General features: G+C 39.2%; 2 protein-coding genes across 2 annotated transcripts in view; one reads left to right on the top strand and one right to left on the bottom strand.

Moving 5' to 3' along the window:
- The window catches only part of RSPH14 (radial spoke head 14 homolog), a 71,858-nt gene that overhangs the window by 24,750 nt on the left and 20,583 nt on the right, over positions 1–26,525 (top strand). The window lies entirely within an intron of this gene.
- GNAZ (G protein subunit alpha z) overlaps positions 1–26,525 on the bottom strand; it is a 49,892-nt gene that overhangs the window by 19,307 nt on the left and 4,060 nt on the right. Inside the window, exon 2 of the mRNA XM_059485232.1 lies at positions 8,594–9,870. Within this exon, the coding sequence (XP_059341215.1) occupies positions 8,594–9,316 (723 nt within the window). The 5' untranslated portion in view covers positions 9,317–9,870. The remainder of the gene's footprint in view (positions 1–8,593; positions 9,871–26,525) is intronic.

Raw genomic sequence — 26,525 nt, 5'->3', positions numbered from 1 at the left:
CCTGGTCACCCATTGCAGCCCTCCAGTGGTGCCAGTCATCCCAGCACATTTCTGGGATGGCAGCTGTGTCACTTTTCCTGCTGTGCACTGCCTTCCAGCTCCCTGCTTTTTTGCCCATGCTGTGGGTGTTGGTGTAGGTGCACTTTAGTTGAGTTACTGATCCCACCACTCCTGGGGGAATGAGCACTATTCCTACTCATGACCATTCTTAGGCTTTTCCATGGTTTCTGACACATCAATAACCTTTGTGTGTCTGCTGCCACCTGGATCAGCATTAGCTGCCAGAGGAAAGTTGGTTCAGCCTCTTTCCTAAAGCAACATGTTTAGAAACTTAGAATCCATCCAGTGGGTAGAGAAGCGTTGATAGAATTTCTCATTAGAGAGAATTGAACCCCCCACTATTTCAAGTCAGTATTTATCTGACCTAACTTCCAGCCAGTTGTTCTTTGCCTTTCTCTGTTAGATTACATATTTCTTTAAATATTGAGCATTTTTTGCTCCTCCAGGTATTTATTCACTAAGCAGGTACTTCACTTTTTTTTAGCTCTACAAAACTAATTAACCTTTTGAAACCTTTTTAAATGCTCTAAATCTCAGTCTGGATTGCTGGATAGCAATGACAGCCACATGCTCTGCAGAGCACTGCCTCCAGGACATTTTAGGCACAGCCACAAAGCATTTACTCTTGTCAACTTTCATTTTATTTTTTTAACATATCCTTAACCTCCTTTGTTAACCTCTCACATTTCCAATTCAGTTGGATTTTTTTTTTCCTTTTTCCATGTGCGGGTTGTTGAGGGGTTATTTCTTTCTTTCTAATTCCTGCTTTGATTTTATCTCTGAAGAGCAGCAAAGGCACTCAGCAAGCTCCTGTTGGAGCCATCCCTCTGTAGCACTGCCAGGAGGATGCACACTATCAGTACAGGCTTTATAAAAATTAGTGTACTCTGACAAGCCCAATGACATCCCTCATCAGTATTACCAGGGTGCTACTGCACAAACATTTACACCAGCAGAATTCCAACTGATCTGGGGAAATATCAGTGGAAATAAGCTCAGTGGGAAGGCTCAGGCTGCTGGAAGCACTGGGAGCTTTGCAGGACCAGGCTGCAGCCATTGTCAGCAGCTGTGACACCCAGTGCTGTGCTGGCAGGGAAAGAGCAGAGAGAGAGAACATCAGGTGGGGAACTGAGGGGCCTGGCTGTCCTGGAGGAGGTGCAGCACATCTGAAACACCACCATGGCCTGCTGCAAAATCAGTATGGGCACAAGCTTCCTGCTCAAAAATGAGAGACTGAAGGATTCCTCCCTCTCATTTTATGCTAAATTGGCTTAAACTCTTATCAACAGTTTATTATCACTGATGGGAAATGGCTGGGAGTTGGTTCCTATTAGCAAAGTAAAATCTGGCCAGTCAGAAAATCCTGAGAAAAAGTACACAGAGAGTAAGTGGACTGTGTATTTGGAAAACAAGTTGTTTCTATCAGCTTAATAATGGAAAGAAAGGACAGTATCAAGCTTAAATATCCAAAAAAATAAGTGACAGGAGTTAGAGAGCTGAATTAATTGGAGTAGAGGAGTTATTCATTGTCTGCTAATTTTGAAGTATAATCAGGGGACACTGTCATTGGTTGACAAGTTAAAAGAGCGTATTAATGGCTTTCAAAAAATGCATTTTGATGCTCAGAAATCTTTCCCAAGATACAGGCATACGTATTCAGTCTTGGCAGCACACAATCAAAAAAAAAAAAAGCAGTAAAAGTGCAGCAACAAGGGCAAATTACTAAATCTCTGCAAGTGTATAGGATCTGTTTAATGCCCAAGCTTATTTAATACCTTAGTTAATGACAGCAGGAGTAACTATAGTAACAGATAACACTACTTTAATACATGCCATGGACACAGGCCAGCTTTAAGACAACAATATTGCAGAATTAGAATTAATTTCAGCTGTATGCCAAGGCACAGAGATTTTTTAAAATTCATGTAAGTAATTCAATTCAGGGATTTTGCAGAATTGACAGAGAGTAGTCACTAATGATCCTTACAAAGGAAACAAGCAAAATGGATATCAAGTTGGGTTTTGCATACACAGAATATTTTCTATGCAAAAAACAAGGAACAAAGAAAGTTATATCTGAAAAGGCTCTAGTCTAGATTCAAACTGCCCCATGAGAATATTTCTAGGTATGTTTTGGTGATTGGATTTACAAAATGTTTGTATTTACAAAACTCTGTAGCTTAAATAAAACTGACCACCTCTTGCAACAGCCTATAACAAATATCTATATTTTCTGTCAGAGCCTAGAATGGCCCCTTTTAGCAGTGCTGTCTAACTCAGGCAGAACATGCTGAGCCAGTGTTGCACTGACTGGTATAAAAGGTTATTAGGATGATTACCCTGTAAGGATATAAGTGTAAAGGCACTAGACAAACTTAATAGTAAATTTTGAAAAAGAGAACATGAAGAATCCTGTAGCCCTCCAAGAACAAGAATGCTCAGGGACCAGTCCATGGCCAATGCTGGCCTGACAAGGTTGTTGATTTGACCTGCAGTCTAAATTACTGACTTGTAATAATGGGAGAAAGTTCTGAGAAATCCACCACCACCACAACTCACTCTGAAGCTGTATTAACAGCAAGGATCCTCCTTTGTTCCAGCATTTCTGCTGGTTTTTAAGGCTAATTGGACTGCACTGCTCTGTCCAGGGTTGGCATACCACAGAGAGTTGTTACAGCTTCTACACCTACAAAAATAACCCAAAGTAGCTGTAGCTGTTTTTCTAGACCAGGATGGAATTTTCCTTTTTTTTTTTTTTTTTTCATGTTGGCACATTTCTACTCACTGTGATTCTTAAGTAGACAACATAAAAAATTATGAGAGAATTATGAATTAACAAAGCTTCTCTAGCCACCAGATGGATTCTGAGTTTCTAAACTCAAACCACATTATTGTTTTTGTGGCATTGGGCTTCAGTGGGATCTTGACCCCTTACAATGCAGTCAAGTGAATTTCCAAGCCACATCCATATCATCAATATTTCTCATCTGTCTTTTAAAAGTTGCTCAGTTTATTGTTATGGTTGCATTAAAAGCTACACATTTTGATCACAAAGAAGTAAAACTGATTGCCTGAACTATGCCACTCTACTTCACACGCATTAAATTTCAGAGAATCTAATTAACTTCTGAAGATTAAACCTCTACATGTCCAAGAAGCAGATTTTCCAGAAGGCTAAGCCAGGCCTGTCACATGTGCCTCAAATTATGTGGCATTCCTTACTGTTCAAGGGATTCTTTGAGGGCAAGTTTACAGCTTGTTTTTAAGGACACTATTTGCAATAAGTCATCTAGAGAGCTGCACATGCAGATGACAGTATGCTGTCAAAGAGCCTTGTATTGCTCTGGTGTGTTCCTGTTCTCACTCCTTGCTTGCTATAACCAGTGCTCCAATTTCACTTGGGTCTTTCCTGTACAATATATTTGAGATGTTCATGGCTTTCCAGCCCCATTGAGAGAGCAGAGACATTCAGTTCTTTCCTTCACAAACTGATTCTTTATCCAATTGACATTATCCAGTGTGTATGATCAGCTCCTCTGCCTGTCAGGGGCTGTGCCTTTCTGACTCATTCCAATTCCCCAGTGCTTGACAGGTGCCTTGTGTTCATGTGTACTACACTGCTGCCTGCTTTAACCCTGCAGTTCCAGAGCAAGCTTTACTGCCTCTACACTGGCAGGCATTCCTGGAATTCAGCTGGGTTTTGTTTGGGTTTTTTTCCCTTCTTTTATAGTTTGAAGAGCAGCAGCATTACTGGATCACTGAGATTTTAACTTAAGTTCTGTTTATTCATCTGTAAGTATCTGTGTCTTTCCACCTAAGAACTATTCTGAGCCTAAAGTTCATAGGATATTTAGGAGCATTCTGCCACTCCTGATGCCTCAATGTTTTACACTTGCCTTAGTGCTGTAATGCTTGGAATTCATTTAAAAATCACAGCAAAACACCTTGCCCAGTCTAGGACTTTTGAATACAGGCAGTCACAGAGACCAAAACCAGGAGTTACATCATCTCCCAGGCATTTGGCAGGGGGGATTTTAGCCAATGCCTGCTGGTACCTAGTCAGAAATTCAGTCATCTAATTCAGATGTAAGTCTGACAACTAGCCCTGGATACCAAAGCAGGCAAACACTGCCCAGTAGGTCCATTACTTCTGTGCCATGGTTTTGCAAAACAGGTAAAGTCTTTCTGGTTTTGCCCCTGTGCATTTCTTCTACTGCTCTACAGTGACAGAAATATTTATCTGTAGGTTTAAATACAGGCTTGTCTTAGGGATTAGTCTATTGACATGAAATAGATAAGCCTCACAGCAAAGCTTCCCAGGCTTTTACAATCTGATACTGGCATCTTCCTGCAATCATACAATGCCATTAGAATGAGTCTATTTTTTGTATTCTGTAGTGTGGCACACTATCATATTTATTACTTTTTTTCCAATTAATTTAGTGAACAAACAGACAGAATTATTTGCATATAAAGTTACTGTTAGTATCTGAAGTTACATAGAATGTAAAGTCCAGGGTATGGCAACAAATCCAAAATATGAAAAATTGCTGTCCCATGTGTTCTATATGAGAATATTCACATAAGAAGCATACAATCATAATGAGCAACATAAACAAAAATAAATCTTCAGACTTGAAAGAATATCTAGTAAAAAACCTGCAAATTGGGAGCTGATCAATCATTTCCTGTTATGTATATTCATTATTTTACTGCTGTTTACATATTTTAGAAGGTACATGCTTGATACAAGTCTTGAGGCTGGAATTGTGATGCATTACTATATAAAGTTAAACTTGGGTAAGAGACTATATATATATTACTTTGTTAAGTGCAAAATGCTAGAATTTCATTGGCAGTGCTGAAAGATTACACACATGAGTACTGAAGTCATCTAGGCTTTGCTCCCACACAAACTTCACTATGAAAAGTCTTGAAATGGAAAAGCTTCATGAAAAAATGTAACAGTGTAGGTCAATCTTTTTCTAGGATTCCAAAGTGATTTAGTTTGTCAGAAAAACGTTTCCTGACATGATCTTTTACCACTGGTAATAACAGGTGCTAGAAGGGCTATGGGTACACAGATCATCATTTCCCCTCTGTCCTAACTGTTAGCATTAGCATTGCAGAAAAAGAGCTGCATGCCAGAAAGGATTTTTAATACCCTGAATTACTGAAAAAGCTGAACTGTCAGGAAAGGCAAATAAGCCCCTTAAGTATTTGGCCTCAGGGAGAAAAAAAAAAAAAAAAAAAAAAAAAAAAAAAAAAAAAAAAAAAAAAAAAAAGGAAGAAAAAATGCTACCAATGTTGTTTGCTTGATAAAAAAATTCCTGGCAGAAACAGGATTTCTGCTCAAAATTCATGCAATTAACATATGACAGAAGGCTTCCCAGTTATTATTATTAGGTAATTTAGAGGTTTGATTAGGTCCTCAGCAATTAGTGTTGCATGAGGCTTACTCCAACATGAATTATTTGCTGCAGCATTCTTTTTCATCTGCATCTTCCTTTTAACAAGATACTAAAAAATGAGCCTCAAAAAGCCTAAAATTTAATTTTTATATTCATTTGCAGTGGCTGTAAGAAAGGGAATAAAAATTACTTGTTACCTGCAAGCAACTTTCCTCTAACATCCATATTTATATTTTTACTGAACCAGTGCCATTTCTAGACCTGCACAACCTTTACTTGGTGTCTCTGCACCATGTGAATCCCTTGTGACTCCTGACCTCAGGAATTCTCAGGCACACACTCCTGTTTAACTCAGTTCATTAGGTACTTTATTATTGCACCTTTGAAGTGTTTCTCTGTCTCAAAGCCTGTTGCAGCTACAGGCTGTGAAATAAAACTATCTGTGAAATGTCCAGCAGGACAGAGCTGGACAGATGGGGACACTCACAAAGAAACCAAGAATCCTTTCTGTGGGAACAGGCAGCAGCAGTGACTTCTGAGAGTACAGATTGTTTGACAGTCTCTAGCACACACTGATTTAAAGAGAAATTGAAATAAAGATGAAACACTTAGATATTAAGGGGTAGTGCCTTCAAAGTGCAGGATGCAACATGTAAGAAGGCAAAAAAAGTATTACTTGATAATGTAACATTATCAAAGGCCAGAGATGGCATCTTAATATGTAATAAAAGATACAATGGGTCAATCAGCTGCTAAAGGAGTGTGAAAAACAAGACAAGTAATTTATTTGACATAATGGAGAAGAAATCAGCATGGGATATAAAAACTTAAGGCAGCCTTCTCAGAGTGCTGGTCAGGAATAATAATCATACAATAAATCAATAGCAAGCCAAAGGTATTTCACAATTTTGCAACTGTGTCAGAAGAAGAGGCAGCTGTTATGTGGTTGAGTCATGCTAACTAGCTAGGGTGCATGCAATGATTAAGATATATTTATTAGATTAGGTAGGGGGAAAACCTCCCAAGATATTGTAGAAATGAAAACACAGATCACATTTCCAAATAACCCTAGATAAGCAGGAAAAATATTGTTTCAGAGTGACAGAGCATACAAGGTGAAGGAAAAAAGTGAACTGTAATTCTTCATTTATCCTTCTCTTTAGTAAACAGCTAAACATCACATATGTTCAACAAACAAGCAAAAATATCGGTTTGTCCAGGTCTACAAACTGTCAGCTCAGGTGATTTTGTTTCTAGGAGTGATGTTACCCAGAATAAAGCATAGCAGGAGAAAGACAAGAGCCCCTGAAAAAGTCAGCCTTCCCCTTCTGTTATTTGTTTTCAGGCAGGATAATTTAACTTAGTCACTTAAGATGTCACACAAAGGAAAAGTTGTCCAGGCAGCCGATAGTTCAGGCATTATTTCTGTTCTCCTGTTCTGCTCTCTGGTGTCACTACAACAATCTCACCCTCAGCAGCCTTCACGACTCAGCTATAATCAGAACCCACAGGGTGCAGAAATGCTTTCCCCCCCATTTTTTACCAGATCTGTCAATCATTGCTTTAACGCATCTTCAATAACGACAGAGTTCATGCAGAGCATTTCTCCACTTCTGTCAACAGGATCACAGAAGTTTTCATATTCATACAGATCATTTGCTCAACTTTCACAGTTTATAAATCAGCCAGATTCTTACATGCTCCCTCAAGCAGTAAGTTATGTTTGGCAGTAGCCTGGTTTTATTTAGCAGTTCTTTTCACCACAGATACTACACCAGGAAGCATTTTACACTCTGCAACTCCATCATTTGTAGGGCTTTTCTTATGAGTGGCAGTCTCAGTGTTGCAGTTCCACTAATGTACCAATGTAGGTACTATTGTTGGTCTTGTATGGACCAATGCTTATAAGGATTTTTCAGAGTATATTGATTTTTTCCCCTTTCAGGTAGTTATTTTTGATTTTTAAATCTGAACAGTAAGGCAGAAAAAGTAAAAAAAATTGCAAGAAACTCCTAGTCAGGGTCTGATGTAAAATGCTTTTCCTAATATGTCTAAAAAGGAGGAGAAATAATTAGTGACAATGTTTCTCTCATGTCAAGAGGAGGTTACTAAACAAAAAGCAGATACAGAAATCTGTTACAATAAGAAGGCACTAATGCCAAGACAAGAATCTCCAGATAATGAAGGCTAAGTCCACACACAGGACAGTGGAATGGCTCATCAGAATAGTACAGAGAAGAAAATAGAAATGCTGTTTATAAACAGTAAAGTCACTACAGAAGATAAGAATAGGGAAATATTATATATGTGATAAGTTATACCAACAAAAAAAGGCCATCATGCATTCCTACCCACAAACTCCCTTCTCTTAAACAGCATGTTTTACAAGACTGTCAAAAAAAAATTTCAAGTAAAACCCCTGTGAAGCTTAATTCAGGCACTTTGAAAGTCACAGCAAACATACATTTGTGTATCTGTAAGCATTCATCTATTTCCCATGGCTACTGTATTTGCATGCTGTGAAAACCAGAAGCTAACAACATTAAAGACCATTAAAGGGGAATGGCTGTTCTTTGGACAAGGCAAATTAGCCATTTACCCAGAAACAGTCAAAGAAAATTTTAAATATAAAAATGTCATGTTAATTAAAAACATGTTTAATTAATTTTTAAAATTAATTTCATCCCAAAGTCCTATTGAAAATCCTGGGGAAAAAAGGGGGAGGAAACTGTTACTTACTATTATTTTACCTTTGACATTTCCCAGGACCTTCATGGTGTCCAAATGAACCATCCCTGTACACCAGGATGCCACTACTGCCTACCTTTTTAAGTGGTGTTTGAAGTAACAGTTAACCATGTAAACTTTTAGCTAAAGGCACCAAAAACATTAAAAATTGGCTGACATGTGAAAAACACCTCCATTTCCCAAAAGTAACATTAAATTACTAACTCTGTCCAGTGGGGAAAACTATCCAAATAAAGGAACCATAGCTTCTGGGTTTTCCTAATGATTGGGGATTACTGCCTTGGGAGGGAGAGAAGGAGGGGGAGATAAAAGACCAAATACTGATGAAGGAGAAAGAAAAAGGAAAGAGAACAAGGAGCAGAAGGTGCACTTACTGTTTGGTTATCTTCATACAGCTTCAAGTCATACCCACTCAGCTCCACACAGAAAATTATTGCTGTAACCCCCTCGAAACAGTGGATCCACTTTTTGCGTTCAGATCTCTGTCCACCCACATCCACCATTTTGAAAGTCAGCTCTTTGAAGGTGAACTTATTTTCTACAATCCCTGTGGTCATGTCCCGAGACCTCAGAATATCTTCCACCGTGGGGATGTAGTCCAGGGCGGCGATGCGCTCCAGGTCGTTCAGGTAGTAGGCAGCATTATCCTCCAGGTGGTACTCGTTGGAGCGGCAAAAGCACTCCTGCACGCCAGGGTCTGCCCACAGCCTCTTCATCACCCCCAGCAGCTCAGGGGTGATCTCCCCTTTGCTCTCAGCTGGGCCTGTCAGGGCAAAAAGCTGCACTGCATCGTATGCTCTGTCAGGATTGTGGAATTCTATCTTGAGGGTGGCCAGAGCCCGAATGATACGTGTGAGAGAGTCAATTGCATTATAGATAATCAGGGGTTTGTATTCCTTACAGGCCTCCAAGTTAAAGCCACCACTGTGAATGATTTTCATCTGCTTTACAATAGTGCTCTTCCCAGAATTGCTGGTGCCCAGGAGGAGGAGTTTTATCTCCCTCCGTTGTCGCTGACTTTCAGAGCGCAGGTGGCGGTCAATCCTTCGCGACCGCCGCGCTGCCTCTTTCTCCTCCGAGCTTTGCCGACATCCCATGGTACAGCAGGCAGGGACAGAAGGGAAGGGTGCAGACTGGCTCACTCTCTTGGCTTCTTTCAGAAGGATCTGTGCTGTCTTTCAGTCCTCGTGCCAGGTACACCCGAATGGAATAAAGGTCGCTATCCAGTACCTGATGATCCCCGATGCCTACAGCCACCTAATTGAGTCCCAGCAAGGGTGCAAACCCATGGAGGTATGCAGCCACAGAAATAGTCTCTTCAGCAGATCTCATGGCACTCCCCTTTCTGGTGCATGAACTGTGGCACATTCCTGTTAGTGACGGGGCACTTCCCTTTGCCACAGTTTGTCTAGAACCATCAAACACCCATTTCTGTTCTGCATAATGATTTGGCTGCCTTCTGTCCAAAGGTAAGGAGCTGCACTTTCGCCTTCTCTGCTCTAGCCTTTTCTTCTGATCGTGTTCTCTGGTTGCTGTGGTGATGCTGCAAGATAAAGCTGAAGCTCTTTTCACTGGTACTGTACTTGTTTTGTTTCTCTTCCCCCACTTCTTCAGCTGATCCAGTTCAGCTCTGTAAATCTGTGCTTTCCACCTGCCAAACAATGGGAAAATAAATGAACGAGAGACTCTGCTTTCTTGCAGCAAGCCACTCACTTTTTCTTCCACTTCTAGACTTCTAAACCTTTTATTATGCCAAATGGAAAATACAGATGGAAAAAAACGTAAAGAAAAGCAAATATCTGAAGTTATAGTAAAAGCATAGGGACAGCTGAAACTTGCAAACGAAGCAAATGTGGTTTCTGAACAATAGTAAATCAAACCTCCCTTTCAGCCTTCTGTGTTTTATTATCTAAACCTACATGAAAACAAACAGTGCTGAGCTGTGCCCCAGTTTCTCCCTCAGCAAGAGCTTATGGCAGTGCTTCTCCTGCAGTTCTGTTCTGACTGGTTTGTCTGAAGTAGAAAATGAAAACTCACAATTACTTTTCCCAATCTCTCTATTTGTATCAATATCTTGTACTCAGACAGATGTCCTCCTGAGTTTTATTTCATCTTATCTATCTCCACTGAACATTTAAATAACTAAATTAAGAAGTAAAAGACACTGATTAACTTTGCTTCATGAATTTGAGAAAGGAAGAGTTACTGATCCTTGTAACAGCTCTTTTCTTTTCTTCCCCTTGGAGAACAGTATTGTTAAACACAGTGCCTGCTGCATCTTGCTTAATCAATAAAGAGATGCAAACTTTGTCAGCTTTCCACAGCCAAGCTAAGTGGTTTTGAGTCTCCTCTCTTTCCATTTCAATACAGGAAAATTCTGAGCTACAGTAAAAGAGACCAGTGACTACAGGGTGAATTTTTCATACAAGAAGCACATGAAACACCATCCCAAGCAAGGGCAGAGAGCTTTTCAGTGACTGTTAGAGCAATTACTCTTTCCCAGATTAGAGTTTAAGCCTGCTAGCTGGAACTCTGCAGAAGGCAGCAGCAGGCAGCAGTTACTCTGGCAGAGGGAAAACACATTACTAACAGCTGACTGGTGATCATTTGCCTCTCTTCTAGGAAAGGCTTGCTGCTCCCACAAAGCTCTGAGCACAGTGGGCAGCGGAAACACAGATGTCACGGCTTCCTCCCCAAGAGCTGCCCCAGCACACCTTGGCTCCTCTCCTGCTGCCTGCTTATTGGGCCTGGAGCTCCTCACTGAGTGCCTCTGCAAACCAAAGCACACAGCACTGAGATCCTCACAGAAACTTGCAGTCTAGTAAAGAAAACTTTCTACTACATTCTAATAAAACTAAGTCTCCTAATACCATTTTCAAAGTTGCCCTACAAACATTTAGAAGTTTTCCTGCTTGAACTTACCAATATTTAAAAGTAGATGTGACAATAAATTAAAATACATGTTAAACAGAATGATTCCACACTACCAGGAGAGAGACAGAATGTTCCAAGCCACATGTTGAGCCTCAAGCTATTGTGAGAAAAGTAGAACTACAACTACTTGCAACCTTGTGTGCTTGACTTTCTAACTAACCATATTCTAATGGTTTTTAGAATATGGTTAGAATTATATTCTAAACTAATCTCACTCTGAGTTGTTCTAAACTATCCAGTCACTACAGAGAGTCACCTCTCCATAGCAGTTTGAAATGCTTGTCTCTTGTCTTTGCCTGTAGGGACCACAGTGCTTGAACAGCCAGGCAGTTTAAGCATTCTGGATATTTTAAATGTAAAGACATTCAAATCCTTTGCCCCAAATCCTTTGCCCCAAGAGCAATGCATGTATTGCTCTTACCTGGTCTGAAATTCTACAAGAGAGTCTTAATATCAGCTATGTTTATCATACTTCTCTTTGTAAGGCAGGACATTAGCTCACAAAGAACAGATTAATCAGTGAAAAATTAAGACTAGTGTACACATTAATAGAATTGTAATTAGCACAACTTTACTTACTCTGAAGATGTGGAAAGGAAAACCCTCCCAAGTGAGGAGTTACACTTTCTTCAAATAAGTCACTTTTTCCAATAATCACAGAAAATGAAAAATTAGAATTGAGGAAGCTGTTTCTTAATGAATAACCTTCTGGCCATGCAGAGAGAAAGAAATTTCTGCATTAGATATCAGGCCAGATTCTGATTTTACTTATATAAAAATCAGAGCTGCTTCCACTAATCTCAGTTATTCTGACACCTTCAGGACATTCAAACTGGATCTCCTTTAAATCCTCATCATCACAGGCCTCATTTCCATGTCATTGATAAAACCACTTGCTGAATTCTTTATGACATTTTCTATGTATTGTGGTGATTACAGGTGAAGGATTTTGCAAGTCCCTCTCTTTATTCTCTCAGTCCCATCCTGAACAAAAGAGGCTTGCTAGCAATGAGCAGCGAGAGGGCACCTACTCCTGCCAAAAGGCAGCAGTCTGAGGAGCAATCTGGAGATTTTGAGACTATATAAGACAAGCAGATCATTTTAATAGACTCTCTCAGGAATAATCCTTTGTTTTCATTCAGCTCATACATTCTGTAGAGTATTTCCTGTTGCATATTTCCACAACACATTCAGATGCATCATTCGTATTCCACAGTGTTTTACATACCAACTATTTTGTTTGCCATTCATTAATATGTTTAACACCAAAAAACCATAAAGTAGGATCTCCTTATTGTAGGAAAGACCAGGAGTATGTAAATACACATTAGTTTTGCACTCTTGAATTCCTTTTTTTGTTTATTTTTTTTCATTCTTGTCATTCTTATTGCTTACATTGGATATCACTATTTCAGATGTGATTTTCAAGTAGTAACCCAATGAGGTGATTATGTTGTTGTTTTGTAAAGCAGAGTAGTACATTCTATTTTCAAATAGGCACTACAGTAAGAAAGTTTGGTGTAGTTGAGTAAATTCTCCCATATACAGTGAAAAAAATCTCTCATGTTCATAATCAATACTTTTTAAAATTCAGGAAACTTCACAAACTATTACATTCCTGCAGTTTACTGCCCTGGCTACATGCAGATGAACTTCCTCTTACCAGGTTTACCTTTCCTTGGAATACACTCAGAAAATAAGGCAGTCTAGAATTTGTTGAGTTCTTAAAATCAGATTTCGTATTAAACGTGTGTTTTGTGGCTCTAAGTTTCTAATTAGGTAAGTGTATTTTCAGTTACTCTAGTGGAAAGCCCTGTTGCTTCCTTTTACTTGCACACTTGTCTAAAGTTTGTTTAAAAAAATCTTATTATTCAAATGACCAGATGATACTGTATCTGTGTGTCTAAACTAACATGTTTGCCTTCTCCTGACAACTGAAGACTCAGAACATTAAGAAAACATGGGTTTTTTAGGTCTGATGATATAGATAGGTTATTTTGTCATCACTAGAATGGGTAGCTTTTCCCACAAGATAAGAGTAACATGCCCCAAATCCTGACCTAACTGTGATCTATTGCCACTATCAAAAGAGGAATGCTACCAATTCCTGGAGTGGGAAGGACACCTGAACAAAATTGGTTACTGGTTACTATTGGCACTGGTTACTATGTTAAAGTGTTGAAGCCCATTAAGCTGAGCAGCTGTTTAGTGCTGCCATGTTCTGACCACCCACTTGTGGCCAATAAAACCAGTCATTATTGTTGGTTTCCTATCTAGGCTTGCTCTTTGCCCCTATCCATCACTCCTGGCTTGTGCAAACTGAGCTCTGTGTGTGCAATATAAACACTTATCCCTTTTCCAGCATGTTCCTTCCCAAGTTATGGCAGCAGAGGGAGAAGAGGCACAGGGAAGGAGAATGACACACCACCAGAATTCAGTTGTAAACACTTCCATAAGGAAAGATCCAAGTATTGTCTCTGGATTCATTAACCACTGACACATCATCGTGGAACAGTCACAGACCCTGCCTGGGAAGATGCATCCCCCATGATCCTGTAGAAAGGCAGTGACTCCTAAGCTGAGAACAAAACCAGGGGCTGTGACTGTCACAGCACAGAGATTGCACACAGCATGCTGCTGGCAGCAGGAATTCCAGCTGGAGATGTAGGCACAAAGCTGTATTATCCCTCAAATGCAAGTGATCTGATAATTTAGCTTCATGACCACCAGCCCACTCACACACATAAAAAGCTTTTACACCCATGCAAAAGCAAACTCAAACTCAAACTCAAATCTAGCAAGAAGTGGCACAGAACTCATATAAGACTTACAAGTGTAAGCCAAGCTACTGTAATCAGTTTCTAGTGATTATACACATCCACTGAGAATTTCTGTACTTTAACAAAACCTTATTTCTGCATGTTTTAACTTTCAATCATTTTTATACTATTAATGAAAGAGAAGAAGACACAAGGGAGTGTGATATATCAGGACATACCCAAGGCATTTACTGAGGAAGAAATCAAGTGTTCTACTAAGCAGGTTTTTTTGAGAGAGAGAGAAAAATAAAGGAACTGAGGCTCACAAGAAATGGGGAAATTGGTCCAGATTTTTGGATCTGGGAAGCATCCAGGAAAGAGTCCCAGACATGCATGCTGTAGAAATACAAGGTTGAAATAACTCCACAGAAATTAATTTACTATTTAATGTAATGGAGATTTAATTCCATTTATAGCAGAAGTTATTTTAAAACTGGGGCTACAGATATTACTGACATTCTCTTTATACAATCACCGAAACCTGAAAGACAAGGAAGTATGTTCAAGTTATGATAAAACTTTCAATTACACATTAAGGCACTATAATCCCACCCAAAACAAAGGATGGGCCAGATGTAGTTGAAGAACAAGAAAACAGCAGAGAAAGCTGATGTATCTGAGGTTTATTTTTTGCAGCAGTTAAAATGTGTATTCTGTTAGTCAGAGGAGTGAAGGAAGAAGTGTCATTATTTAATTGGCTGAGAGTTTGACTGGACACTACCAAATTCTGTCCCTTTTTGTCATGGGCATTCTTTGTGATGTCAATTAACTCCCTTAAGCACATCTTTTCAAAGATGATTTCTGCTTGTCCATTTCTTAGATACCAAATTTGAGATACTGTTTGTGACAAAGAAATGCACTGAGTTTTCAAGTAGAATCAGCCTCAGTGATTGCTGTGCTCTAAATATTTAAATATTGAATAAAAAATATTTTTTTACTTGATCCATCTTGATCTCTATTTGAGAAATAGGACCTATCCTCTATACCAACTCCTCAAGATAGAGCCAAGAAATAATTAATATCTGTGCAAAAGATACCAAAATGAGAGGAATAGCAAAGTGAGTCAAGAAATGCAAATCCATGGCACAGGATTTCAGCCACAGTAAACAACACCAAATAACAGAAGCTGCTGTGTGAGGATGGGATTGTTACAATAAAGGTTCTCAAAGGTGAAAGGACATAATAGTATAAAAATGATTGAAAGTTAAAACCTGCAGAAATAAAGTTTTCTTAAAGTACAGAAGTTCTCAGTGGATGTGTATAATCATTAGAAACTGATTACAATGATTAAAAAAAAATTAATTCAGAACTCAGTCCAAGGCAGGGGATGAGAAGGGCACTGATCAGAACTGCTGCCATACCATGAACTCCTTAGTGTCAGCAGCACTGATGGTTACCAGCCCCAGCTGTTTCAGCACCCTTGCAGGAAGAACAATTGGTAGGTCCATTAGGTTCTCATCTGCTGATTCCCACTGTGATTTTAAAGAAATACTCAGATTTGTGGCACAAAATCTGAGCTCAACTAATAGAATTGCCACCTAGGGATACCATTCTGTGATACATGGCAGAAGGAATTTTTATCAGGAGATAATGGAGAACCCAAAGAAAATTACTGTGTAGGCACAGACCTATCAGTGTATGACTGAGTGTGCCTGACATGGGATATTATTATATTCATTAGCTTAAACATCTTTGTCTATTGTTTGGAAAATATCCAACAAACTTTAGCAGTACCACAACACAAGTGATGCTGGTCAGGGATATCCACCACTATATTATCACCCAGCTAAAATTTAGCATACAGGCTTCATCCAAGATTTAGGGAAACGTACAAATTTTAGTGAAAACACAGTTTTTCTTATAAACCAAGCATTCAAAAAACATCTATTGGTTATTTTTCTTTTAACTGTGCACACCCCACTTAACATAAATCCTGTGAAGCATTAATACCTAAAATACATAGTAGTTATTTAAATTATGACCTGTTTTAGCAACAGTATATCACCCAGCCAAAATTTAGCATACAGGCTTCATTCAAAATTTAGGGAAACCTACAAATTTTAGTGAAAACATAGTATTTCTTATAAACCAAGCATTCAACAAACATCTGTTGGTTATTTTTCTTTTAACTGTGCACACCCCACTTACTAGAGGAAGTTGGAAACATAAATCCTCTGAAGCATTAATACCTAAAATACTTATTTAAATTATGACCTGTTTTAGCAACATCCACAAACTACAGTGAGACAGGGAGAAGAAGCACCAGCACAAGCAGACATGAGACTGACTGACTCTTGACTAGAGGCAGGTACAGCACAGTTCTGCTCTCAGCTGCATGGCCAAAGCCCAGGGCAGAGGCAGTGGCTGCACAGGGACTTGCTGTGCTTCACAGCAGTTTGACTGAACCAGACTCTGCCACAGTGGCTGCTTTCAGGGTGACCTTTACACTGGCATCAAAAAGCACCACAAGAACAAGAATATTACAGTGGGTCTAGCAGTGGGTGAGCAGGAAATCCTGGCTGCTAGACAAGGGTGAGAAGAAACAACACACACAGCAGCTGCTTTAGGGACATCCAAACATCAGACCCATTTAAAAGTGTGCAATAAAGCAGCAAACAAAATGCAGCAGCCACTCAATGTTTGTAAGCACTCAGTGATGACAGCAGTGGAGGTTATGTCTTTATTAGTGGGACCCATAAGCCTTATGTGGGTGATTCAAGAGGTAAGACTCACTATCACAGCATTGCTATTTCATGAATCTTACAAGGCTAAGGAGAGCATTTTATAACAATTTTTTAAAAAGCACTAGTAAACATTAGAATTTTTTCATGAATGTAATGGCATATTTCCTATCACTCATACAACCTTGTTGCACACAATACCTTATGAAAGATGAGGGAATTTTGGTAGTTTGAGCAAAGAAATTTTAAGAGGGATTTGTAACAGGAGAACAGTATAGCCTTGTAAAAGGAAGTTTCTCTTCCTGTGCCTTAAAGGTGACATAATAAAGCACAACCATGCATGCTTTAGCTGTTCCAGTGACAGGCATGAGCTATGGGAATCTCTGCAGTGAGAACATGAGAGTCTGGGCACAGATAACAGTGTCCTGAAGGCAGGAGGTTTGTTTAATGCAATAGAGAAAAGCAGCCAGTGGAGATTCAAAGATTGAAGCTCAAGGCCAAGCAAGAGGGAAGGAGGAGATGCTCCATCAAATGGGAATCCTGGAAACAACAGATGAGTTTTATGTGTGATGATGCACAAAAAGCATCTTGGAGACAGAAATACATCACAACTGTTCTGCTGGTTTTAAAGGAAAGAACTGGAGGAAAGGCAAAGATTAAGGCAAGGAATGAGAGAATAAAGTCACTGAAGCTAGGTAAGATTTCTTGGGTAAATTGAATGGTATATTCACAGGAAGCAAGAAATCCTGTATCCATAAAAAAAGAAGGAAGAGATAGCAATAGAAGAAGGAAAGATGAGGCGAGAAGAGCAGATGGGCACATCTTACTATATCATACTGGCATAGGATCAGCAGAAATCTGCACACAGGAAAAAAAAAGAAAAGAGGGAAAGGATTGACTCAGAATCTGTAAAGATGGGTGTGCACATATGGAATTTAATTACACTAGGAGAAAAAAAAAGGGGGAGAATAAATCCAGGGTGTTCACAGTGGAAGAAATTGCCTAGATCATCAGACTTCCATCAGAATGGTTTTGCTAGAGAAAGGACATTGTTGGGAGTGATCAGGACTGGAAACCTGGCAAGAACAGACTTACAGGGAAAGGCAGAGAAAAAGGTTTTGGAATGAGAAGAGTAAAATACGGGAACCATTTTAGTAGAAGAAATAAACACTGAATTCATGGGAAGGCTAGGGGAAAGCAGGGGAGGACTGGCAATGTGATGGTTAAAGCTGGAAACTAAGCAACAGAGAATGAGTAATGTTTCACAGAGAACAAATCAAAAGAACCTCAGTGGATGAAAAAACAGAAAAACAGACATAGGTTGAATGAGTATGCAGGAGCAGTAAGTTCCCAACATGAGAAAAAGTCAAAAAAGGATTATAGAAGATTCACATGAATCATAAGGGAGTTCAGAGGCAGTAGCTCAATGAAAGCATGAGAGGAAAGAGCAACAAGGTGCAGAGAAAACATTGAAGAGCTGGTCAAAATGGAAGAGAGGAAAGCAGTACAGTGGAAGAATAAAGCAAATAAATCTCATGATGGGAAGGACAAGGGAATCTAGGGAAGGACAAGAAAACTTCAGCACTTTTGTCAGGTTATTAACCTCACAACAAGACAGAATCATGGATTAAAATGCTGTTCCTAATACAATAAAAGAAAGGAAGAGAGTGTCAATATCAGCACAAAATGCAGGGCTATCATCAGGGATTAATGGGGTAGGTAGGGTAGAGAGTATTTTCTACCCCTAGGCCACACATAAAATTAACCATATGAACTATGTCAGAAGGTATCATCTACATCAGAACTGTGGATTTTCTAAGTTTCTTCTTAACAGCTCAAATTAAACATTATTTTATCTGCAAAAGGGAGATGAGAAGTGGAAGAAGTATTAGACTGCAGTCCAGGGCCAAAAAAATAAATCCCAAGAGGCTAAAGAGAATCCACGATGTTCTCAGCAGTGTGACTCATGGGAGAGGACTTGGATGCTACCAAGCACAGATTACAGCTGCAGCCTACGCCTGGTCTCATTCTGCTTCTCTTTTGAAATTCAGAAGCTTTGACAGTCGTACACTCCTGCTGCCTGCAAGAGCTTCAGCAGGTACACCTCAGACAGCTGAGCTGTTGTTGGAGCCACTCTCTAATTCAAAGGACTTTTTTTATAAGATGAATATGAAGGATGTTACCCATGTTCTGGTTTTGATATGAACTTGCTTTGTGCCAAACACAGATATATGTTACTTCACAGAAAATTACTCTGCAACCAGAAACATTTAAGTGCAACATTGTACAACAGCCAACAAGCTCCTGGTTTCAAAAGCCAGGCCAAGCCATCATTTTGCCAGCTAGATAAAGTTCTGTAGAGACCTATAGAAACTAAGTTCTTTTTCACTCAAAGAAAAGCAAAAAGATCTTGGTATCTGACGCATCAACTTCTTTAGCTCGTATTTTTCCTTCACTGCCACCTCCCCCTGAACAAAACCAAAACAAAACCCCACCACCGATAATTGCTGCTGCCAGAAAGAACCTAACATCCTTTTGAGATTTAGCAGCCATGAGGATTTCTCTTCAGTCTCTCCTATCAATTCTCTCCCTCTGGAGGGGTGATCACGCCCTCCTCACAGCCCAGCTGCAGTTGCTGCAGTTCCACACCCACCAGCACACGCACAGGGATCCCAGGCACTCCCTGCTGCCTCCCAACTCCCGATTGACTCTAAGCAGCTTATGTTGAACGTACAATGAATATTAGAGGACACTGGTGGTTAAATTCCTTTCATCAGACTTTTAAAGAACTCTTTCAATAAGCAAGTTGGTCATGGACAGAGATGCAGGTTGCAGATTTGAAGAGGATGAAGGCCTGATTTATGCAAAAAGTGAAACTAAAGGTGCAGTGCAAACATCTCTAGCAATAGTCTCAGTGTGCTTTTCACCACTTGTGCTCTGAAGAGGTTAAGCTCCTTAGATAATGTTAGGTCCTTCGTCTTATTCAACCTTGCTTTTCTACTGAGATGAAAAACGTTTCTATGTGGCACTAAATGAGAATGTAAAATGAGTTGGAGGAACCTAAGTAATTATGGTGAATTGCCACCCTATGATAAGTGACACTTCGGAGTAAGGGCATTCATAGTTCTTCCTCAGCAGAAACAGTGACAGTATTTATTAAGGGAAAATAAGAGTAAAAACATTCCAAACCCTGTAAAGTGCTGTGGCTGTGATCCACTTTAAAAGTAATGGTTTTGTTGACCTCAGTAGGTTTTGAAATGAACCTGTATTTGATTTTGAACAGGATGAAAATAAAAACAATGTATTTAACAACACTGCAAGCAGGATACCAAAGTGCCAGCAATAGAGACTGTTTTACTGATGAAAATTTAGTATTCAGTGCATGATTCATACTCTTCATATATTGGAATATCTACGGTGAGAACTTCTGTAAGAATAGATACCAAAATAGTTTAATTTTCAGCTCCCCGCTTTTGTATGATCTCAGCATGACTGTATTTCTAGGAAATGCTGAAGCATGATCAGTGTCATTGTGTTTCGACATTAATTTCTTGCTCTGTGCACATGTTCCCAGCCTGGATTCTGCAGGTATTCACTATGTTTGTTCCTAGTTTCATCAAGCTTGGAAGAGCAGAGGCCAGATTTGACCACATCCATTTTGAGTCATGCTATGACAAGACGTGGTTGGATGGCTTCATGTATTCATAGGGCTATACTGATCCTGTCAAAATAGTAGATGGCTTTCATATAATTCAAAGAATATATTTTTTGTCTATAAAACAAATACAAAACATTAGGTATTGTATATTGATTACCATGAATTACTCTTAAAATGGATAAGTAACAAAATAACTGCTAAATCTAAGTCCATCTTCTGAGGAAGATGGACTTTTAATCTGGGTATTTACTGTAACATAGGAGTACCATGATTTAGATTTAGCTGAGTAAAGTTGTTATTTTTTAGCCTCAAGCAAGCTTGTAAATTGTTATTTTTTCCTTAAGCTGAAACATAGGAATGATAGATGGATTTAATTTTGTTATTAAGGATAAACCAAAATCCAGTCATTTTTCTTGATGGTTTATTTTTCACTGGTAACTGTACTACTACTAGTAATATCAGAAGGTGTAGCTTCCAATTTTGTTGCACATACTGATGATTTTTGGTGTTCCATTAACACTACCAGTACTTTTCTGTCTATACATGTGTGGAGAGAGAGAGGGGGAGGAGGGCAATCACTGCTCCTGTTCAAGTTGTTTTGCATGTAAGTGCATTCTCATCATTCAGATATTCCCCCCCCTTTTTTTTTAATTCTCTGTAGTCTGCAAACTTCCTAGTCATGCAGCCAATATGTCTATATTTTTACTTATCCTTTAGCCCTTCAATTCTGTCTCTAAATAATCCATCTCTCTCCTGTTGTACAAGTTCTCTTTTGCTGAGGTCAGAAAAGTTTCCTTTTTGTATCCCACCCTAACTGGACTTGTCTCCTCCTCTTTAAGGTACACAGAGGTCAGCTCACCATTCTGAGACCCTGATAATTTCATTCCTTTTGTTTGAAGCAGGCTCTTGAATCATGTTTTGGGAACTGATGTGTTGATTTATGAGACTACACACATGATCTGCTGTTACTGTTAATAGCAATACCCCCAAATTTTGCTGGTTTTGTCTGCATGAGGCTGTCCTATCAGCTTATGGGGGAGCCTCACTGACCAGGCAAATGTGCACCACCACCCTCACAGCACAGCTTTAACAGCAACATCTCAGGTAGTTGCTTTTCTGTTCCTTTTACTCTCAGTGACATTTCTTCTTGACTCAAGAAGCTGCAGCACTAAAATTATCTGAAAGCTGAAAGGTGCTAATCGAGCCTTTCGTTTATTCATTATTCAGCAGTGGATCCTTAGTTATTCATTTCTCATATTACCAGGAAAAAAATACTTCTGGTGACACTCTAGCCTACTATTAAGATGGCACATATAGCTGGAATTTTATCGCTGATGCCTAACTATTCTAGTTAGCATTCTGCATTTCCCACAGATGAGATATGCAGGAAAAAAGCTGATGACTCACCATTTTATTTCTTTTTGCTCACTAAAAATCTACTGTTGATATTACAGTAGAAGCAGCTCTGTGAAACAGGCACAGATCTGGGACATGAAATAATGCATATGGTGGAGGTTACCCACAGCACATCCAGCCTTCAGCAGAGGGGTTGGGCATGAATTTCTCAGCAAGCCATATTGGGTCAAAACAGGGCAAAAGCTATTGCAGCTGTAGGGATTCCAAATCCACCTTAAACTCACAAAGCAGATTTACCAAGGGGAGAGGATGGGAGGGAAATATCCACAATGTACAGCAGAACAATAATTCATCTTGAGAACTTCATTAAAGGACTACAGGGACATCTCTGAGGGCACTTGGCCTGAGTGGGGGGAGATGTGGGGTCTGTATTTTCAGTGATCTCAGGTACCACTGCTCAGGTATCACACTATTCCTTGACTGATAACTACCAGGATAATTGTGCCTAAAAGCACAGCTTTTGTTATGTTTTGGTTCATTTACAGCATACCTCAAGACTTTTAAATTGAGGTTTTGGAATCAGTATTTTAGTAACTATGAAAAGGGATACTGCCTTTTAAAGCCCTCTCTGACTTTCAAACAACTTTTGCATCTCTATTGTAGCAAGGCTAAAAACTCCCCCTCAGGATGCATCTTAGTAGTAAGAGAACAACCCACAATCTACCCAAAAAAGCTACAGGCATTCCAGAAAACAAGGCACATAAAATTTCTTACTTCTCAACTCCAGGAAAATGCCCGATAAGGTGTCTCCCCACCTCTGCCAAAGGCACAAAGGCAGGCAATGGTACAGAGCTCACAGCTGGCTTAGCTTTCAGCCCAAACCCACCTTATAGCAATTCCAGTGTGGTTTCAATCTCCTCCAGCTGGCAGCAATCCCATCAGGATGCAATGCCACTGACACAGTGGCAGTCTCCTCATCCCAAAGAATATTTTGTGCCAAATAGCTCAGGAGAAATAAACCCCAGTTTGTGTCACCTCTGTGCTGGCTGAAGGCTCAGGGCAATAGAGAAACCTCCAGTAAAAGCTCTAAGTAGTTTTGCTCTGTTAGACACAGGAATGACACTGAACAAGTCACTGAACATTGTCATCACGGTACTGTTTTGTGTCTCCTTGGCTATTCTGAGAATTTTTTTTTTTCAGTTCATCAGAATGAGGTACAATTTTGGTTTGTATTTCAGATTCTCATGTCCACTCTCAACTAGTGCTCTGCACAAAAATAATTTTAACAGTCCCTTCTCATTTTTTGTGTTGATTGCAGGAGGGAGCTCATTGGTAAAGGTGACATTTCTAAAAGATTTTGCAAAAGTTAAAAGGAAGAGCCAAGTCCTTGACCTCTTGCACTCTGTATTATTTCCTGAAAACTTTTAATCTTGACCTTCTATTTCTTGTATAAGAGGTTGATCACCACATGCCTCTGACTAATCCCAACAGAAGCTTAAGAAACTGTAGGGAAAAATTGTATTTTCTATGTATTTTGTGACTAGTTAAATCTGAAAAAACATATCCTTTTAAATTACATCTTAAAAACTATGGAATCTATAATTGATGATTCTGATAATAAGATGCAGACACCAAGTGAACAATGAGATTGATGTACTGTTAACATTCCTCCATCAAGTATAAATCTTTGCAACACAGATAAAGACAGATCATAAATGCCATGTCTCAGAAATTCCATTTGCACATATCTCACAGCTGAGTAAGAACAGTGGTGCATAGATTGACAGCATTCCATCTGGTCTCCTTTAAAACAAACAATTGACTTGTTTATGTAAACTTTCAATGAGGTCTGTGAATAATTTTTGACAGGTTAATCATGAAAACATAATGTATCCAAAATGCAAGGCTACAGTTGTATAGATAAGCTTTGATGAGTTACAGGCTCCTGTCATTGGAGGTATCCAACAGCACAAAGAAAATACTGACTGAAAATACCTGGAGACTGTAATTGTGCTGCTCACTGAGAAGTTCTCCCATCACTTGGTAATTAAGTTTACAATATTTAAAGGATGTCCCAGAGTTCCATATGCCTGTGTGCCCAATCTCCCCTTCAAAGCACACTTCTACTATAATGGGCATCACCCATTTCTTCCAGATCTATTCTCCCTAAATGATTTCTGAATTGGAATATTCTGGTATTTTCTACTTGGGGTTCATTGCCTTCCAGTATCAGAAGACACAACTAGAAAAGCAACATAAAGTATTCAAAAATACACAGAAACTCAAACACTTCTAGTCTTAATCTGGGGGAGAAAGGCATTTTTGTGATCCAACCTTTATTGTAGAGCCAGGTTGGGGCTGCCTAAGCCACAGTGTGAATTAGAGCAGTTTCCAGGTATGATCCCAAGAGGCCACAATATCAGTGGCTGTTCTTGGTTTCCTTGACTGCAGAAGTGGGAAAAGGGTGGAATTGCTATGCCATGGATACAGCAAAGAGAGAGGTTTTTCTTGTCACAGACCAGAGTAATATCTTCAGTAAACATTTAATTTTAGTTTATAACCCACGTGTGCTGACAGAGAACTGTAAGAGATCCAATAATTCAGTTCTTTGTCTATATGGTAGGGTATTACTGTTATTACTTTATAGATGTTTTAACTTCTGTTATATAGAATTTGCGCCATTCAAGACTGCAGGGTACAATGAGGTCTCTCTGGAAAAAGGGAGAATTATAGTTTTCAGTGTTAAAAGTTACTGGTTCCTACCTCTTCCTGATGCTACTTGATACTTTAATTTGTTTAGACCATTGTATATTTACTTGACCTGCGAGAGCAAATAATATTGTGCTGATATAATACTGAACAGCACATCAGCCTCAAGTCTTGCCACATTTAAAACAATTGTTGATCCCTTGAACCTAGTAGCCAAAAATTTGTTCCTGTAACTTAAAAAAAATTACATCAAGTCTTCAGTATTCTGTTGCTTTTTGTGAGCACACATGCAAAAAGCAAACTTGACACACCTGTGTAATCACAGCTATGAGGCAAAGTTCAGCTTTGCTTTCAGGAACATTTACAGCATGAAACATAATCAGAGGACTTATTGCACATCTAGTCAGGGAACAGAAACAATATGATAATAGACCAATTGTTCAAATTTGGAGTAGGCTAGCCTTAGAATTTTAAATACCTGCATTAATGTCACTGAATTACAAATTAAGGTGAGTTTATCTGTTCATGGACATAGATGGATTGGAAAAGACATTAAAAACATGTCTCTGAAATGACTGATTGAGGTGAGATTCTACCATTACTGAGCAATATCACATGGAAGCTCAATAGATTCTTAGCAATGGTAAGAATATATGAATATCTTCCCATCACAAAATGGCTTCTGCTGTGGTACCCTGAACTCTGCCAAATTTAAAAGGTCAGGCACAGAAAGGCATCTTGAGAGAAAATCTTCTTGCCAAGGCCTGTTGCAACAATCAACTTGCTGGCAGTACTGAGAGATGCTCCTGTGCAATGGTGTTAATTCTGCAAAACTAGTTTTTAATGGATTTGGTTAGCATCATATGCATTAATTTACTGAATTGAGTGCTTTAAATGATATGGAAAATATTTCCTGTAGTATTGTTTTGAATCCTCTCCTGTAACATAAACACTAGAGAGGGACAACAGCCAGTATCCTGGTCTTTCTTTCCTCAAAAGACATTTAAAAAACCCCAACTCTAATGCATATAAATGTATAAATAGATATTATACATCCAAAAGAAATCATATTTTGTTAACACATTCCAGTATTTGTTTTATATGACTTCAGCTGGTAATATTCAGAGACAGAACTCTCTACTTGAAAAATCCAGCCTAATAGCTGAAATTGTATTATCTTCAGAAAGATGTTCCCTTAGCTGGTAGGAAAGTATCCTTTTGAATCATACACACTTTTCTCTTTTAAAGGAAGGAATATAATAACCAGGTGCATGCCCCCTCTGAACAGCAAGCCCTCTCAGAGCTAAACACCCAGCTGGGCTTTTGTTACTGTGCCATGACACTGAATTGTAATCAATTCAGCTCCACTGTGTTGTTTCCTTCCACAACACAACTGTGTCAACTTTATTTGTACATCAACACTTGCTATGCTGCCTAATTGTATTTGCATTCGTGCGGTTTATGGAGATAAAGGTGCTTATTCCACATTGTCTGGGTAAGATTTGAAAACATAGAAATCAGGCAAGAAAATCAGTAGAAACACACTGGGAATGTGTGCTAGAATACTGCCTGGAAGAATTGATAAAAGATTTGGATTGCTGGTGCTGTTCCAGTGAAGCCTTTCCAGTGCCTTGACCAAACCGTTGTTGAGATAACTCCGAGGGGGAAGGCAATGCCAGCCCAGGAAACAGGGCAGGTAGGGAGGGAATGACAACTGCATTATGACTTACAAATATTTATGGTGAGCCATGAAAATATCTTCATAATTAACTAGTAAATCTTGGTTAAACATTACATTATAGACAGTGAGAGTGGGATTCATCTGTGCAGATTTAGCATCTGCATGTAGGTGGCTATCTCAGAGCTACTCACTCAGTGCTTCCCTCAGAGGCAGTGGAGAGGAGCTGTCATTTCCAGAGGTCAGCTCTCATTTACAGAGCTCAATCTCACACTAACATGGTAGTCAGAAACTAGTCTAGGTAACTCCAATGGAGAAATCTCTTTTTCTTCCACCAGCTAAAAGGGAAGCCTTAACAACTACTCTGTGTGTACATGTCCTTGTTATGGACGTCTGAAAGTGATGAGAATAATTCCTTCCAACTGCCAAGTCCAGGCAATTACTATTTCATAATTCCACTGTAAAAATAAT

Source organism: Ammospiza nelsoni, chromosome 18, assembly GCF_027579445.1.
Source record: "Ammospiza nelsoni isolate bAmmNel1 chromosome 18, bAmmNel1.pri, whole genome shotgun sequence".
Lineage (NCBI taxonomy): Eukaryota > Metazoa > Chordata > Aves > Passeriformes > Passerellidae > Ammospiza > Ammospiza nelsoni.
Note: the sequence above shows the minus strand (reverse complement) of the source record. Positions and strands in the feature narration are given on the sequence as shown.